Source organism: Triticum urartu, unplaced genomic scaffold, assembly GCF_003073215.2.
Source record: "Triticum urartu cultivar G1812 unplaced genomic scaffold, Tu2.1 TuUngrouped_contig_3793, whole genome shotgun sequence".
NCBI classification, from domain to species: Eukaryota; Viridiplantae; Streptophyta; class Magnoliopsida; order Poales; family Poaceae; genus Triticum; species Triticum urartu.
The window spans coordinates 1-15,418 of record NW_024114344.1 but is presented as its reverse complement, the minus strand read 5'-3'; the positions used below and the strand labels follow the sequence as shown (position 1 = coordinate 15,418).

The 15,418-nt window shown below is 45.6% G+C and overlaps 1 protein-coding gene across 1 annotated transcript; it reads right to left on the bottom strand.

The window, feature by feature from the left end:
* Positions 1-325: 325 nt before the first annotated feature.
* On the bottom strand, positions 326-1,626 carry LOC125527397 (uncharacterized protein YMR317W-like). The gene has a single exon (XM_048691905.1). It carries the CDS (start codon positions 1,496-1,498, stop codon positions 476-478), a length of 1,023 nt encoding a protein of 340 aa, XP_048547862.1. The 5' UTR covers positions 1,499-1,626; the 3' UTR covers positions 326-475.
* Between the last annotated feature and the right edge of the window lie 13,792 nt (positions 1,627-15,418).

Below are 15,418 nucleotides of genomic sequence, written 5' to 3'. Positions count from 1 at the left end.
TCTGCTTATATTGATATGTTGTACATTTTGGCGATATATATTCTTTGCCTGTTATACATACAAAAGGTACCACCAGGTGAGCTCAAATTTTATTTCTTTGCATTTCATCTCTCCAACCAAACACAGAGGAGAAACCATTCCATTCTAGAAAAGTTGTGGCTACACGTAGGTATACAGAGGAGGAACCATTCCATTTCATCTCTCCAACCAAACACAGAGGAGGAACCATTTCCAATTGTACATTGCACCCATGATGAATAGTTAAATAAAAATTAACATACAAAATTGACTCACTACACTTTGAACGGAACCATGACATTCCATTCTACTTGGTTTCTCGACCAACCACGGACTAAAAGACCATAAGTGCATCAGTATGAGCATCTTCTTGCACACAGCAGCGCAAGACGACGGGTAGAATCTAGAGCCAAAAAGTTCACCCTAGGTACCAAAGCATCAGCAGGGCGCGCGTTTCTCATGCTGTCGAATCGGCCTCAGGAGCGCTGGCGCCTGACCCGGACGGGGACGGTGCGCCGGCAGACCCGTATGATGCCCCTGATGATGGCGAGTCGGCAGCCCCGGAAGATGGAGCGTCCGCGTCCGATGGGGATGACGACGGTGCATCGGCAGCTGGCCCGCTGGCGGCGCCGTAGGAGGAGGCCGGCGCGTCAGCTGACGGTGAGTCGGAGGTTTGTGCGTTCGAGGGTGCCGATGCATCGGCGGATGGTGCTTCGGAGCCCGATGCGCTGGAGCCGTAGGAGCCCGACGCGCTGGAGCCAGAGGAGCCCAACGCGCTGGCACTGTCGGACGACTCAGGTGCGCTGGAGCTGTACGAGCCCGACGCGCTGGAGCCGTAGGAGCCCGACGCGCTGGCACCGTAGGAGTCCGGCGCGCTGGCGCCGTAGGATCCTGAAGTGCTGCCTTCCCACGCCGTGGGTGCCACCGCGCCGCCGGCGGCGGGCATGGAGCCAGACGCCTCGGTGATGAGGTCGAGCGTGACGCGGAGCAGCTTCTCGAACTCGAGGCTCTTGGTTACGACGGCGTTCTTGACGTCGCTGATGGGCGCGTCCTTGCAGGTCTCCTCACAGGTGTTGGAGCCGCCCAGCGTCGCGGACAGCCACGACTTGATCTCGAGGAACTTGGCGCAGGTGGGCTCGCGGGTGAGGGCGCTCAGGTGCGCCACCGTCTCCTCAATGTCGTCGGAGCAGCCGTCGAGGCACTTGAACAAGGTGTCCTCCTTGACGCCGGTGAGCTCGTGGTGAGCGAACGCTGCCACCGTGGTGCCCACCTCCTTGGCCACGTACACGGACAGCTCGGCCAGCCGGCGCGCGTCCGCTGTCCGGCTCTCCGGGTTGGTCGTCAGCGACTGGATGCACACTTTAGGGAACAGCGTCTTGTTGCACGCGTCCTGGAGGTTGTCGCTGTAGGGAGTGGGCTGGGCGACAGGGACGGCGATGGCGAGGAGCAGGAGCACGACGAGGCGAGGCAGGCCGGCCATGGCTGACGCTGAGCGCTAATTGATTCCTGGTGCATGTGTCTCTCCTCCTGTTTGGAGCGACGGACGGTGAAACTGCATAGGGTTTTATATACGAGTTGTTTGCCATCTCTTTTGACGGGCAAAGTGGACGGTCGGGGGCTCGTCTCGCTGCATGCATGGTTTGGAATGGCTTCCGGAGAGAGGAGCATGCCTCCGGCGACAAGTGTTGGACCACTCCTTTGGTTTCAACTATATGTGTGGCTGTCAATTAATTTAGCTAGCTACCATGAGGACGGTATCCAGGGCAACCCAGTAATTTGTGCACCATGTCTAACATGCGTTTTGGCAGTGGCACAGTCACCTCCCTTCCCCTGCCATGTCTAATACTGGAAGCTTTGGGTTATGGCGGGGGCAAAGAGCGAAATGCTTGTGTAACTTGATGCCATGAGAGTAACGGCTTTGCATGCTTGGCCCTCGGCTGTCTTGTAACAACTCTCTTAATTATTATTTTTTTGCGGGAAAACAACTCTCTTAATTATTGAAATGAGGCAAGTCTTTTGTCTTTTGCCTCGTCTTTCAAAAAGAAAAAAAATACTGGAATCCAAAACTTTGTCTATTGTAAGGTTGTTTGCCGAGTGCATTTCGTCATGTACTAGGCAAATATGGCATTTGCCGTCCACGAAAAAACACTAAAATGTTACTCGTCAAATCGCATGTTTGCCAAGTTCCGCTACATGGCACTCATCAACGGGAAAGTATCCGGTGCTCCCAGCCTTGGAGTACTCCCGATACTCCAATGTCAATAAATATTTTTTTTAATATTTCAAAAAATTCCGAAAAAATTATGAATGTTCATAATGAATGTGACTACAAGCCCTAAAAGTTTCAGGTCCAAACTTGGATCAACATTGAGAAACAAAAATGTGAAATCTAGGATGACTAGTGTAAAGAAGAGACAAAAGCAACATTGATACAATTCAGATCTGTATTTTTCTTTTTTGTTTCTCAATGTACATTTCGATGTTGGATCTAAAATTTTTATGGGATGTAGTGACATTCCTTGTGAACATTCTCTTTTTTTCCGGATTTTTTTGAAAAATATTTAAAAATGTCTTTTGACATTGGAGCACTGGGAGTACCCCAAGGCTAGGAGCACTGGATACTTTCCCAGGGGAAATATCTAGTACTCCCACCCCTAGGGTGGTCACGGTGCTCCAAACTCGGTAGCACATTTTAAAATATTCAAAAAATTCTGAAAAAAATCTAGCACATTGACACAACATCAATGTATCTTGTTAAAAAAATTCAAATCAAAATTCGAAACATTGCTCGAGATACAAAAATGACAAAATGGATATCAATGAGATAATGGGCCTAATCTAAGGCCCAACTTAAGTTGCGTACTATTTACTGTCGAATTTTTCATTTATGTTTCTGAAGCTACGTTTCGGATTTTGATATCAATTTTTTTTGACAACATACTTTGATATTGCGTCAATGTGTTGGATTTGTTTTAGAATTTTTCGAACATTTAAAAATGTGCTATAGAATTTTGGAGCACCGGGAGCACCCTAGGGGTGGGAGTACCAGATATTTCCCCCACCAACCACATGCTTTTACGAGTTTCTGCCATGTGGCACTGGGCAAACATATTTTTCTTTTTCTACACCCTTGTTTTGCACATTATTGGTTTTCCTTTTTGCATTTATGCCTAATTCTTTTTTATTAGTTATATTTATTTATTTTGTATTGTTTTCTTTCCCCTCTCCCTTTTATAGTCATTTAGTACATTTTTAGTCATTTAGTGTATATAATTAAAATTTAAACTGCAAGTCCGTGGAAAAACGTAAAAGTTGGGTTAATAATCCTATTTGTGTTCTTAAGTCCATGTTTAAGACTTATCCAATAAAGGAAAAGAAAATTCAAACATCTGGGTGCCAAGACTCGACTCCGAGCATAGCATGATGGTTGTTTATTTATTCTAAAAAATGCAAACGAAGTCTTGAAAAATGAAACTTGGCACCGTGCCCTTATATGGCATCAATATGTTCTAGTAAATAGTTGACAAGGTTTCATGAAATTTGTGGCAAACACTACTTAGAAACTGGACCATCTTTGAGTAAGAATCTAGGTTTCAAGAGGAAAAGCCATGTTTGAAGGCCAAGTGATGGTTGCTTCATCGGTTGACCTTGAATTCTTGTCTACACTCAATATACATCATTACTGTTGGGTAACGTAGCAATAATTCAAAATTTTCCTACGTGTCACCAAGGTCAATCTATGGAGTCATCTAGCTACGGGAGGAGTGGATCTACATACCCTTGTAGATCGCGCGCGGAAGCGTTCAAGAGAACGGGGTTGATGAAGGCGTACTCGACGTGATCCAAATCACCGATGATCCTAGCGCCAAACGGACGGCACCTCCGCGTTCAACACACGTACGGAGCAGCGACGTCTCCTCCTTCTTGATCCAGCAAGGGGGGAGGAGAGGTTGATGGAGATCCAGCAGCCGACGGCGGCGTCGTATGGTAAGTAGCGGGATTCCAACAGGGCTTCGCCAAGCGTGCCGGAGGAGGGAGATGTGTCATGGGAGGGAGAGGGAGGTCGCAGGGCTCAGGATTGGGCTGCCCTCCCTTCCCCCACTATATATAGGGCCAAGGGAGAGGGGGGGGCGCAGCCTTGGCCCTTCCTCCAAGGAAGGGTGCGGCCAGGGAGGAGTCCCTCCTCCCCAAGGCACCTCGGAGGTGCCTTCCCCCTTTAGGACTCTTCCTCTCCCTTGATTCTTGGCGCATGGGCCTCTTGGGGCTGGTGCCCTTGGCCCATATAGGCCAAGGCGCACCCCCTACAGCCCATGTGTCCCCCCGGGGCAGGTGGCCCCACCCGGTGGACTCTCCGGGACCCTTCGGGTGGTCCCGGTACAATACCGGTGACCCCGAAACTTGTCCCGATGGCCGAAACAGCACTTCCTATATATAATTCTTTACCTCTAGACCATTTCGGAACTCCTCGTGACATCCGGGATCTCATCCGTGTGAGAGAGATTTTCAGGTTACCGCATACTAATATCTCTATAACCCTAGCGTCACCGAACCTTAAGTGTGTAGACCCTACGGGTTCGGGAGACATGCAGACATGACCGAGATGACTCTCCGGTCAATAACCATCAGCGGGATCTGGATACCCATGTTGGCTCCCACATGTTCCACGATGATCTCATCGGATGAACCACGATGTCAAGGACTTAATCAATCCCGTATACAATTCCCTTTGTCTATCGGTATGTTACTTGCCCGAGATTCGATCGTCGGTATACTATACCTTGTTCAATCTCGTTACCGGCAAGTCTCTTTACTCGTTCCGTAACACATCATCCCGTGATCAACTCCTTGATCACATTGTGCACATTATGATGATGTCCTACCGAGTGGGCCAGAGATACCTCTCCGTTTACACGGAGTGACAAATCCCAGTCTCGATTCGTGCCACCAACAGACACTTTCGGAGATACCTGTAATGTACCTTTATAGCCACCCAGTTACGTTGTGATGTTTGGCACACCCAAAGCACTCCTACGGTATCCGGGAGTTGCACAATCTCATGGTCTAAGGAAATGATACTTGACATTAGAAAAGCTTTAGCATACGAACTACATGATCTTGTGCTAGGCTTAGGATTGGGTCTTGTCCATCACATCATTCTCCTAATGATGTGATCCCGTTATCAATGACATCCAATGTCCATGGTCAGGAAACCGTAACCATCTATTGATCAACGAGCTAGTCAACTAGAGGCTTACTAGGGACATGGTGTTGTCTATGTATCCACACATGTATCTGAGTTTCCTATCAATACAATTATAGCATGGATAATAAACGATTATCATGAACAAGGAAATATAATAATAATCAATTTATTATTGCCTCTAGGGCATATTTCCAACAGTCTCCCACTTGCACTAGAGTCAATAATCTAGTTCACATCGTCATGTGATTAACACTCACAGGTCACATCGCCATGTGACCAACATCCAAAGAGTTTACTAGTGTCACTAAACTAGTTCACATCATCATGTGATTAAGACTCAATGAGTTCTGGGTTTGATCATGTTTTGCTTGTGAGACAGGTTTTAGTCAACGGGTCTGCAACATTCAGATCCATATGTACTTCGCAAAATTCTATGTCATCTTGTAGATTCAACTACTACGCTACATTTGGAGCTATTCCAAACAACTGTTCTACTATACGAATCCAGTTTACTATTCAGAATAATCTGGATTAGTGTCAAAGTTTGCATCGGCGTAACCCTTTACGACGAACTCTTTTACCACCTCCATAATCGAGAAAATTCCTTATTACACTAGTTACTAAGGATAACTTTGACCGCTTTCTTGTGATCCATTCTTGGATCACTCTTGTACCCCTTGACTGACTCATGGCAAGGCACACTTCAGGTGCGGTACACAGCATAGCATACTGTAGAGAGCCTATGATAAAAGCATAGGGGATGACCTTCGTCCTTCCTCTTTCTTCTGCCGTGGTCGAGCTTTAAGTCTTAACTTCATACCTTACAACTCAGGCAAGAACTCCTTCTTTGACTGATCCATCTTGAACACCTTCAAGATCATGTCAAGGTATGTGCTCATTTGAAAGTACCATTAAGAATTTTGATCTATCCTTATAGATCTTGATGCTCAATGTTCAAGTAGCTTAATCCAGGCTTTCCATTGAAAAATACTTTCCAAATAACCCTATATGCTTTCCAGAAATTCTACGTCATTTCTGATCAACAATATGTCAACATATATTTATCAGAAATTCTATAGTGCTCCCACTCACTTCTTTGGAAATACAAGTTTCTCATAAACTTTGTATACACCCAAAATCTTTGATCATCTCATCAAAGCATACATTCCAACTCCGAGATGCTTACTCCAGTCCTTAGAAGGATTGCTGGAGCTTTGCATACTTATTAGCATCTTTCAGGATTGACAAAACCTTCCGGTTGTATCACATACAACCTTTCCTCAAGAAAATCGTCGAGGAAACAATGTTTTGACATCCTATCTGCAAGATTTCATAAATAATGCAGTAATCGCTAATATAATTCCAACAGACTCTTAGCATCGCTACGAGTGAGAAAGTCTCATCGTAGTCAACTCCTTGAACTTGTCGGAAAACATCTTAACGACAAGTCGAGCTTTCTTATGGTGATACTTACCATCATTGTTCCGTCTTCCTTTTAAAATCCATCTGCACTCAACAGCCTTAACGACCATCGAGCTGTTCTGCCAAAGTCTACACTTTGTTTTCATACATGGATCCTCTCCTCGATTTTATGCCTCGAGCCATTTCGGAATCCGGCCCACCATCGCTTCTCCATAGCTCGTAGGTTCATTGTTGTCTAGCAACATGACTTCCAAGACAGGATTACGTACCACTCTGAGTAGTACGCATCCTTTCATCCCACGAGGTTTGGTAGTGACTTGATTTGAAGTTTCATGATCACTATCATAAGCTTCCACTTCAATTGGTGTAGGTGCCACAGGAACAACTCCCTGTGCTCTGCCACACACTAGTGAAGAGACGGTTTTAATAACCTCATCAAGTCTCCACCATTCCTCCCACTCATTCTTTCGAGAGAAACTTTTCCTCGAGAAAGGACCCGATTCTAGAAACAATCCCTTATTACTTTCGGATCTGAGACAGGAGGTAAACCCAACTGTTTTTGGGTGTCCTATGAAGATGCATTTATCCGCTTTGGGTTCGAGCTTATCAGCCTGAAACTTTTTCACATAAGCGTCGCAGCCCCAAACTTTTAAGAAATGACAGCTTAGGTTTCTCTAAACCATAGTTCATACGGTGTCATCTCATCGGAATTACGTGGTGCCCTATTTAAAGTGAATGTGGTTGTCTTTAATGCCTAACCCATAAACTATCGTGGTAATTCGATAAGAGACATCATGGTATGCATCATATCCAATAGGGTGCAGTTATGATGTTCGGACACACCATCACACTATGGTGTTCCAGGCTGTATTAGTTGTGAAACAATTTCCACAATGTCTTAATTCTGTGCCAAACTCGTAATTCAGATATTCATCTCTATGATCATATCATAGATATTTTATCCTCTTGTCACGACGATCTTTCAACTTCACCCTGAAATTACTTGAACCTTTCAATAATTCAGACTCGTGATTCATCAAGTAAATATACTCAACATCTACTCAAATCATCTGTGAAGTAAGAACATAACGATATCCACTACATGCCTCAGCACTCATTGGACTGCACACATCAAAATGTATTACTTCCAACAAGTTGCTTTCTAGTTCCATTTTACTGAAAAACGAGGCTTTCAGTCATCTTGCCCATGTGGTATGATTTGCATGTCTCAAGTGATTCAAAATCAAGTGAGTCCAAACGTCCATTTGCATGGAGTTTCTTCATGCATATACACCAATAGACATGGTTCGCATGCCTCAAACTTTTCAAAAACGAGTGAGCCCAAAGATCCATCAACATGGAGCTTCTTCATGCGTTTTATACCGATATGACTTACGTGGCAGTGCCACAAGTAGGTGGTACTATCATTACTATCTTTTGGCATGAACATGTGTATCACTCGATCGAGATTCAATAAACCATTCATTTTAGGCGTAAGACCATTGAAGGTTTTATTCAAATAAACAGAGTAACAATTATTCTCATTAAATGAATAACCGTATTGCGATAGTCATAATTGATTTGATTCTATCAATACTTTGAACACCAAATAACCATTATTTAGGTTTAACACCAATCTCGATGGTAGAGGGAGCGTGCGATGCTTGATCATATCAACATTGGAAACACTTCCAACACATATCGTCAGCTCACCTTTAGCTAGACTCCGTTTATTCCGTAGCTTTTATTTCGAGTTACTAACACTTAGCAACTGAACCGGTATCTAATATCCTGGTGCTACTAGGAGTACTAGTAAAGTACACATCAACACTGTATATCCAATATACTTCTATCGACCTTGCCAACCTTCTCATCTACCAAGTATCTAGGGTAATTCTGCTCCAGTGGTTGTTCCCCTTATTACAAAAGCACTTAGTCTCGGGTTTGGGTTCAACCTTGGGTTTCTTCACTAGAGCAGCAGCTGAATTGCCATTTCATGAAGTATCCCTTCGTGCCCTTGCCCTTCTTGAAACTAGTGGTTTCACCAACCATCAACAATTGATGCTCCTTCTTGATTTCTACTTTTGCGGTGTCAAACATCGCGAATATCTCAAGGATCATCATATATGTCCCTGATATATCATAGTTCATCACGAAGCTCTAGCAGCTTGGTGGTAATGACTTCGGAGAACCATCACTATTTCATCTGGAAGATCAACTCCCACTCGATTCAAGCGATTGTTGTACTCAGACAATCTGAGCACAAGCACAACAATTGAGCTTTTCTCCCTTAGTTTGCAGGCTAAGAAAATCGTCGGAGGTCTTATACCTCTTGACGTGGGCACGAGCCTGAAATCCCAATTTCAGCCCTCGAAACATCTCATATGTTTCGCGACGTTTCAAAACGTCTTCGGTGCCTCAACTCTAAACCGTTTAACTGAACTATCACGTAGTTATCAAAACGTGTATGTCAGATGTTCGCAACATCCACAGACAACGTTCGAGGTTCAGCACACTGAGCGGTGCATTAAGGACATAAGCCTTCTATGAAGCAATGAGGACAATCCTCAGTTTACGGACCTAGTCCGCATAATTGCTACTATCAACTTTCAACTAAATTTTCTCTAGGAACATATCTAAATAGTAGAAATGAAGCGCGAGCTACGACATAATTTGCGAAGACCTTTTGACTATGTTCAGGATAATTAAGTTCATCTTATGAACTCCACTCAGATAGACATCCCTCTAGTCATCTAAGTGATTACATGAACGAGTCAACTAGGCCGTGTCCGATCATTCACGATGAGACGGACTAGTCATCATCGTGAACATCTTCATGTTGATCGTATCTACCATACGGACTCATGCTCGACCTTTCGGTCTTCTGTGTTCCGGAGGCCCATGTCTGTACACATGCTAGGCTCGTCAAGTCAACCTAGTGTTTCGCGTGTGTAAATCTGTCTTACACCCGTTGTATGGTGAACGTAGAATCTATCACACCCGATCATCACGTTGGTGCTTCGAAACGACGAACTTTCGCAACGGTGCACAGTTAGGGGAACACTTTCTTGAAATTTTAATGAGGGATCATCTATTTACTACGTTGTTCTTAAGCAAATTAAGATGTATAAACATGATAAACATCACATGCAATCAAATAATAGTGACATGATATGGCCAATTATCATATAGCTCCTTTGATCTCCATCTTGGGGCTCCATGATCATCTTGTCACCGGCATGACACCATGATCTCCATCATCATGATCTCCATCATCGTGTCTTCATGAAGTTGTCTCGCCAACTATTACTTCTACTACTACAGCTAACGATTAGCAATAAAGTAAAGTAATTACATGACGTTTATGTTGACACGCAGGTCATAAATAAATTAAGACAACTCCTATGGCTCCTGCCGGTTGTCATACTCATCGACATGCAAGTCGTGATTCCTATTACAAGAACATGATCAATCTCATACATCACATATATCATTCATCACATCCTTTTGGCCATATCACATCACATATATCATTCATCACATCCTTTTGGCCATATCACATCACATAGCATACCCTGCAAAAACAAGTTAGACGTCCTCTAATTGTTGTTTGCATGTTTTACGTGGCTGCTATGGGTTTCTAGCAAGAACGTTTCTTACCTACGCAAAAACCACAACGTGATATGCCAATTGCTATTTACCCTTCATAAGGACCCTTTTCATCGAATCCGATCCGACTAAAGTGGGAGAGACAGACACCCGCCAGCCACCTAATGCAACTAGTGCATGTCAGTCGGTGGAACCGGTCTCACGTAAGCGTACGTGTAAGGTTGGTCCGGGCCGCTTCATCCCACGATGCCGCCGAATCAAGATAAGACTAGTAACGGCAAGCATATTGAACAAAATCAACGCCCACAACTACTTTGTGTTCTACTCGTGCATAGAAACTACGCATAGACCTAGCTCATGATGCCACTGTTGGGGAACGTAGCAATAATTCAAAAAATTTCCACGTGTCACCAAGATCAATCTATGGAGTCATCTAGCAACGAGGGAGGAGTGGATCTACATACCCTTGTAGATCGCGCGCGGAAGCGTTCAAGAGAACGGGGTTGATGGAGTCGTACTCGTCGTGATCCAAATCACCGATGATCCTAGCGCCGAACGGACGCACCTCCGCGTTCAACACACGTACGGAGCAGCGACGTCTCCTCCTTCTTGATCCAGCAAGGGGGGAGGAGAGGTTGATGGAGATCCAACAACGACGGCGTGGTGGTGGAAGTAGCGGGATTCCAACAGGGCTTCGCCAAGCGCTGCGGGAGGAGGGAGATGTGTCATGGGAGGGAGAGGGAGGCGCCAGGGCTTAGGTGGTGCCCTCCCTTCCCCCCACTATATATAGGGCCAAGGGAGAGGGGGGCGCAGCCTTGGCCCTTCCTCCAAGGAAGGGTGCGGCCAGGGAGGAGTCCCTCCTCCCCAAGGCACCTCGGAGGTGCCTTCCCCCTTTAGGACTCTTCCTTTCCCTCTTCTCTTGGCGCATGGGCCTCTTGGGGCTGGTGCCCTTGGCCCATATAGGCCAAGGCGCACCCCTACAGCCCATGTGGCCCCCGGGGCAGGTGGCCCCACCCGGTGGACCCCGGGACCCTTCCGGTGGTCCCGGTACAATACCGGTGACCCCGAAACTTGTCCCGATGGCCGAAATAGCACTTCCTATATATAATTCTTTACCTCCGGACCATTCCGGAACTCCTCGTGACGTCCGGGATCTCATTCGGGACTCCGAACAACTTTCGGGTTACCGCATACTAATATCTCTATAACCCTAGCGTCACCGAACCTTAAGTGTGTAGACCCTACGGGTTCGGGAGACACGTAGACATGACCGAGACGTTCTCCGGTCAATAACCAACAGCGGGATCTGGATACCCATGTTGGCTCCCACATGTTCCACGATGATCTCATCGGATGAACCACGATGTCAAGGACTTAATCAATCCCGTATACAATTCCCTTTGTCTAGCGGTACGATACTTGCCCGAGATTCGATCGTCGGTATCCCGATACCTTGTTCAATCTCGTTACCGGCAAGTCTCTTTACTCGTTCCGTAACACATCATCCCGTGATCAACTCCTTGATCACATTGTGCACATTATGATGATGTCCTACCGAGTGGGCCCAGAGATACCTCTCCGTTTACACGGAGTGACAAATCCCAGTCTCGATTCGTGCCAACCCAACAGACACTTTCGGAGATACCCGTAGTGCACCTTTATAGCCACCCAGTTACGTTGTGACGTTTGGCACACCCAAAGCACTCCTACGGTATCCGGGAGTTGCACAATCTCATGGTCTAAGGAAATGATACTTGACATTAGAAAAGCTTTAGCATACAAACACAGATCTTGTGCTAGGCTTAGGATTGGGTCTTGTCCATCACATCATTCTCCTAATGATGTGATCCCGTTATCAATGACATCCAATGTCCATGGTCAGGAAACCGTAACCATCTATTGATCAACGAGTAGTCAACTAGAGGCTTACTAGGGACATGGTGTTGTCTATGTATCCACACATGTATCTGAGTTTCCTATCAATACAATTATAGCATGGATAATAAACGATTATCATGAACAAGGAAATATAATAATAATCAATTTATTATTGCCTCTAGGGCATATTTCCAACAACATAAGCCTTGCAAGCATTACAACTAAAGTGTTAGTTGTGAGATGATGTACTACGGAACGAGTAAAGAGACTTGCCGATAACGAGATTGAACTAGGTATTGGATACCGACGATCGAATCTCGGGCAAGTAACATACCGATGACAAAGGGAACAACGTATTTTGTTATGCGGTCTGACCGATAAAAGATCTTCGTAGAATATGTAGGAGCCAATATGGGCATCCAGGTCCCGCTATTGGTTATTGACCGGAGACGTATCTCGGTCATGTCTACATTGTTCTCGAACCGTAGGGTCCGACCGGCTTAAAGTTACCGATGACAGTTTCATTATGAGTTTATGTATTTTGATGTACCGAAGGTTGTTCGGAGTCCCGGATGTGATCACGGACATGACGAGGAGTCTCGAAATGGTCGAGACATAAAGATCGATATATTGGATGACTATATTCGGACACCGAAATTGTTCCGGGTGATTTCGGATAAAATCGGAGTGCCGGAGGGGTTACCGGAACCCCCCGAGGAAGTAATGGGCCTTATTGGGCCTGAGGGGAGAGAGAGGGCAGCAGCCCAGGAGGTGGCGCCCCCCCCTCATGGGGAGTCCGAATAGGACTAGGAGGGGGGGCGCGGCCCCCCTTTCCCTCTCCCTCTCCCTCTCTTTCCTTTCTCCTCCCTATTCCTAGTTGGACTAGGAAAGGGGAATCCTACTCCCACTAGGAAAAGGACTCCCCCCCTCTCCTTGGCGCACCCAAGGGCCGGCCGGCCTCCCCCTTGCTCCTTTATATACGGGGGCAGGGGGGCACCCTAGAAAACACAAGTTGATCTTCGTGATCGTTTTTTAGCCGTGTGCGGTGCCCCCCTCCATGATATTACATCTCGATCATATTGTAGTGGTGCTTAGGCGAAGCCCTGCGACAGTTGAACATCAAGATCGTCACGCTGACGAAACTCCTCCCCGAAGCTTTGCTGGATCGGAGCCCGGGGTGCGTCATCGAGCTGTACGTGTGTCAAGAACTCGGAGGTGCCGGAGTAACGGTGCTTGGATCGGTTGGACCGGGAAGACGTACGACTACTTCCTCTACGTTGCATCAACGCTTCCACTTCAGTCTACGAGGGTACGTAGACAACACTCTCCCCTCTCGTTGCTATGCATCACCATGATCTTGCGTGTGCGTAGAATTTTTTTTGAAATTACTATGTTCCCCAACAGTGGTATTAGAGCTTAGGTTTTATGTGTTGATGTTATATGCACGAGTAGAACACAATTGAGTTGTGGGCGATATAAGTCATATTGCTTACCAGCATGTCATACTTTGGTTAGGTGGTATTGTTGGATGAAGCGGCCCGGACCGACATCACGCGTACGCTTACGCGAGACCGTTCTCCCGACGTGCTTTGCACATAGGTGGCTTGCGGGTGACAGTTTCTCCAACTTTAGTTGAACTGAGTGTGGCTACGCCCGGTCCTTGCGAAGGTTAAAACAGCACCAACTTGACAAACTATCGTTGTGGTTTTGATGCGTAGGTAAGATTGGTTCTTGCTTAAGCCCGTAGCAGCCACGTAAAACTTGCAACAACAAAGTAGAGGACGTCTAACTTGTTTTTGCAGGGCATGTTGTGATGTGATATGGTCAAGACATGATGCTAAATTTTATTGTATGAGATGATCATGTTTTGTAACCGAGTTATCGGCAACTGGCAGGAGCCATATGGTTGTCGCTTTATTGTATGCAATGCAATCGCGCTGTAATGCTTTACTTTATCACTAAGCGGTAGCGATAGTCGTGGAAGCATAAGATTGGCGAGACGACAACGATGCTACGATGGAGATCAAGGTGTCGCGCCGGTGACGATGGTGATCATGACGGTGCTTTGGAGATGGAGATCACAGGCACAAGATGATGATGGCCATATCATATCACTTATATTGATTGCATGTGATGTTTATCTTTTATGCATCTTATCTTGCTTTGATTGACGGTAGCATTATAAGATGATCTCTCACTAAAATTATCAAGAAGTGTTCTCCCTGAGTATGCACCGTTGCGAAAGTTCTTCGTGCTGAGACACCACGTGATGATCGGGTGTGATAGGCTCTACGTTCAAATACAACGAGTGCAAAACAGTTGCACACGCGGAATACTCAGGTTATACTTGACGAGCCAAGCATATGCAGATATGGCCTCTGAACACGGAGACCGAAAGGTCGAGCGTGAATCATATAGTAGATATGATCAACATAGTGATGTTCACCAATGGAACTACTCCATCTCACGTGATGATCGGACATGGTTTAGTTGATTTGGATCACGTGATCACTTAGAGGATTAGAGGGATGTCTATCTAAGTGGGAGTTCTTTAAGTAATTTGATTAATTGAACTTAAATTTATCATGAACTTAGTACCTGATAGTATCTTGCTTATGTATGTTTGATTGTAGATAGATGGCCCATGCTGTTGTTCCGTTGAATTTTAATGCGTTCCTTGAGAAAGCAAAGTTGAAAGATGATGGTAGCAATTACACGGACTGGGTCCGTAACTTGAGGATTATCCTCATTGCTGCACAGAAGAATTACGTCCTGGAAGCACCGCTGAGTGCCAGGCCTGCTGCTGGAGCAACACCAGATGTTATGAACGTCTGGAAGAGCAAAGCTGATGACTACTCGATAGTTCAGTGTGCCATGCTTTACGTCTTAGAATCGGGACTTCAACGACGTTTTGAACGTCATGGAGCATATGAGATGTTCCAGGAGTTGAAGTTAATATTTCAAGCAAATGCCCGGATTGAGAGATATGAAGTCTCCAATAAGTTCTATAGCTGCAAGATGGAGGAGAACAGTTCTGTCAGTGAGCATATACTCAAAATGTCTGGGTATAATAATCACTTGATTCAGATGGGAGTTAATCTTCCAGATGATTGCGTCATTGACAGAATTCTCCAATCACTGCCACCAAGCTACAAGAGCTTCGTGATGAACTATAATATGCAAGGGATGAATAAGACTATTCCTGAGCTCTTCGCAATGCTGAAAGCTGCGGAGGTAGAAATCAAAAAGGAGCATCAAGTGTTGATGGTCAACAAGACCACTAGTTTC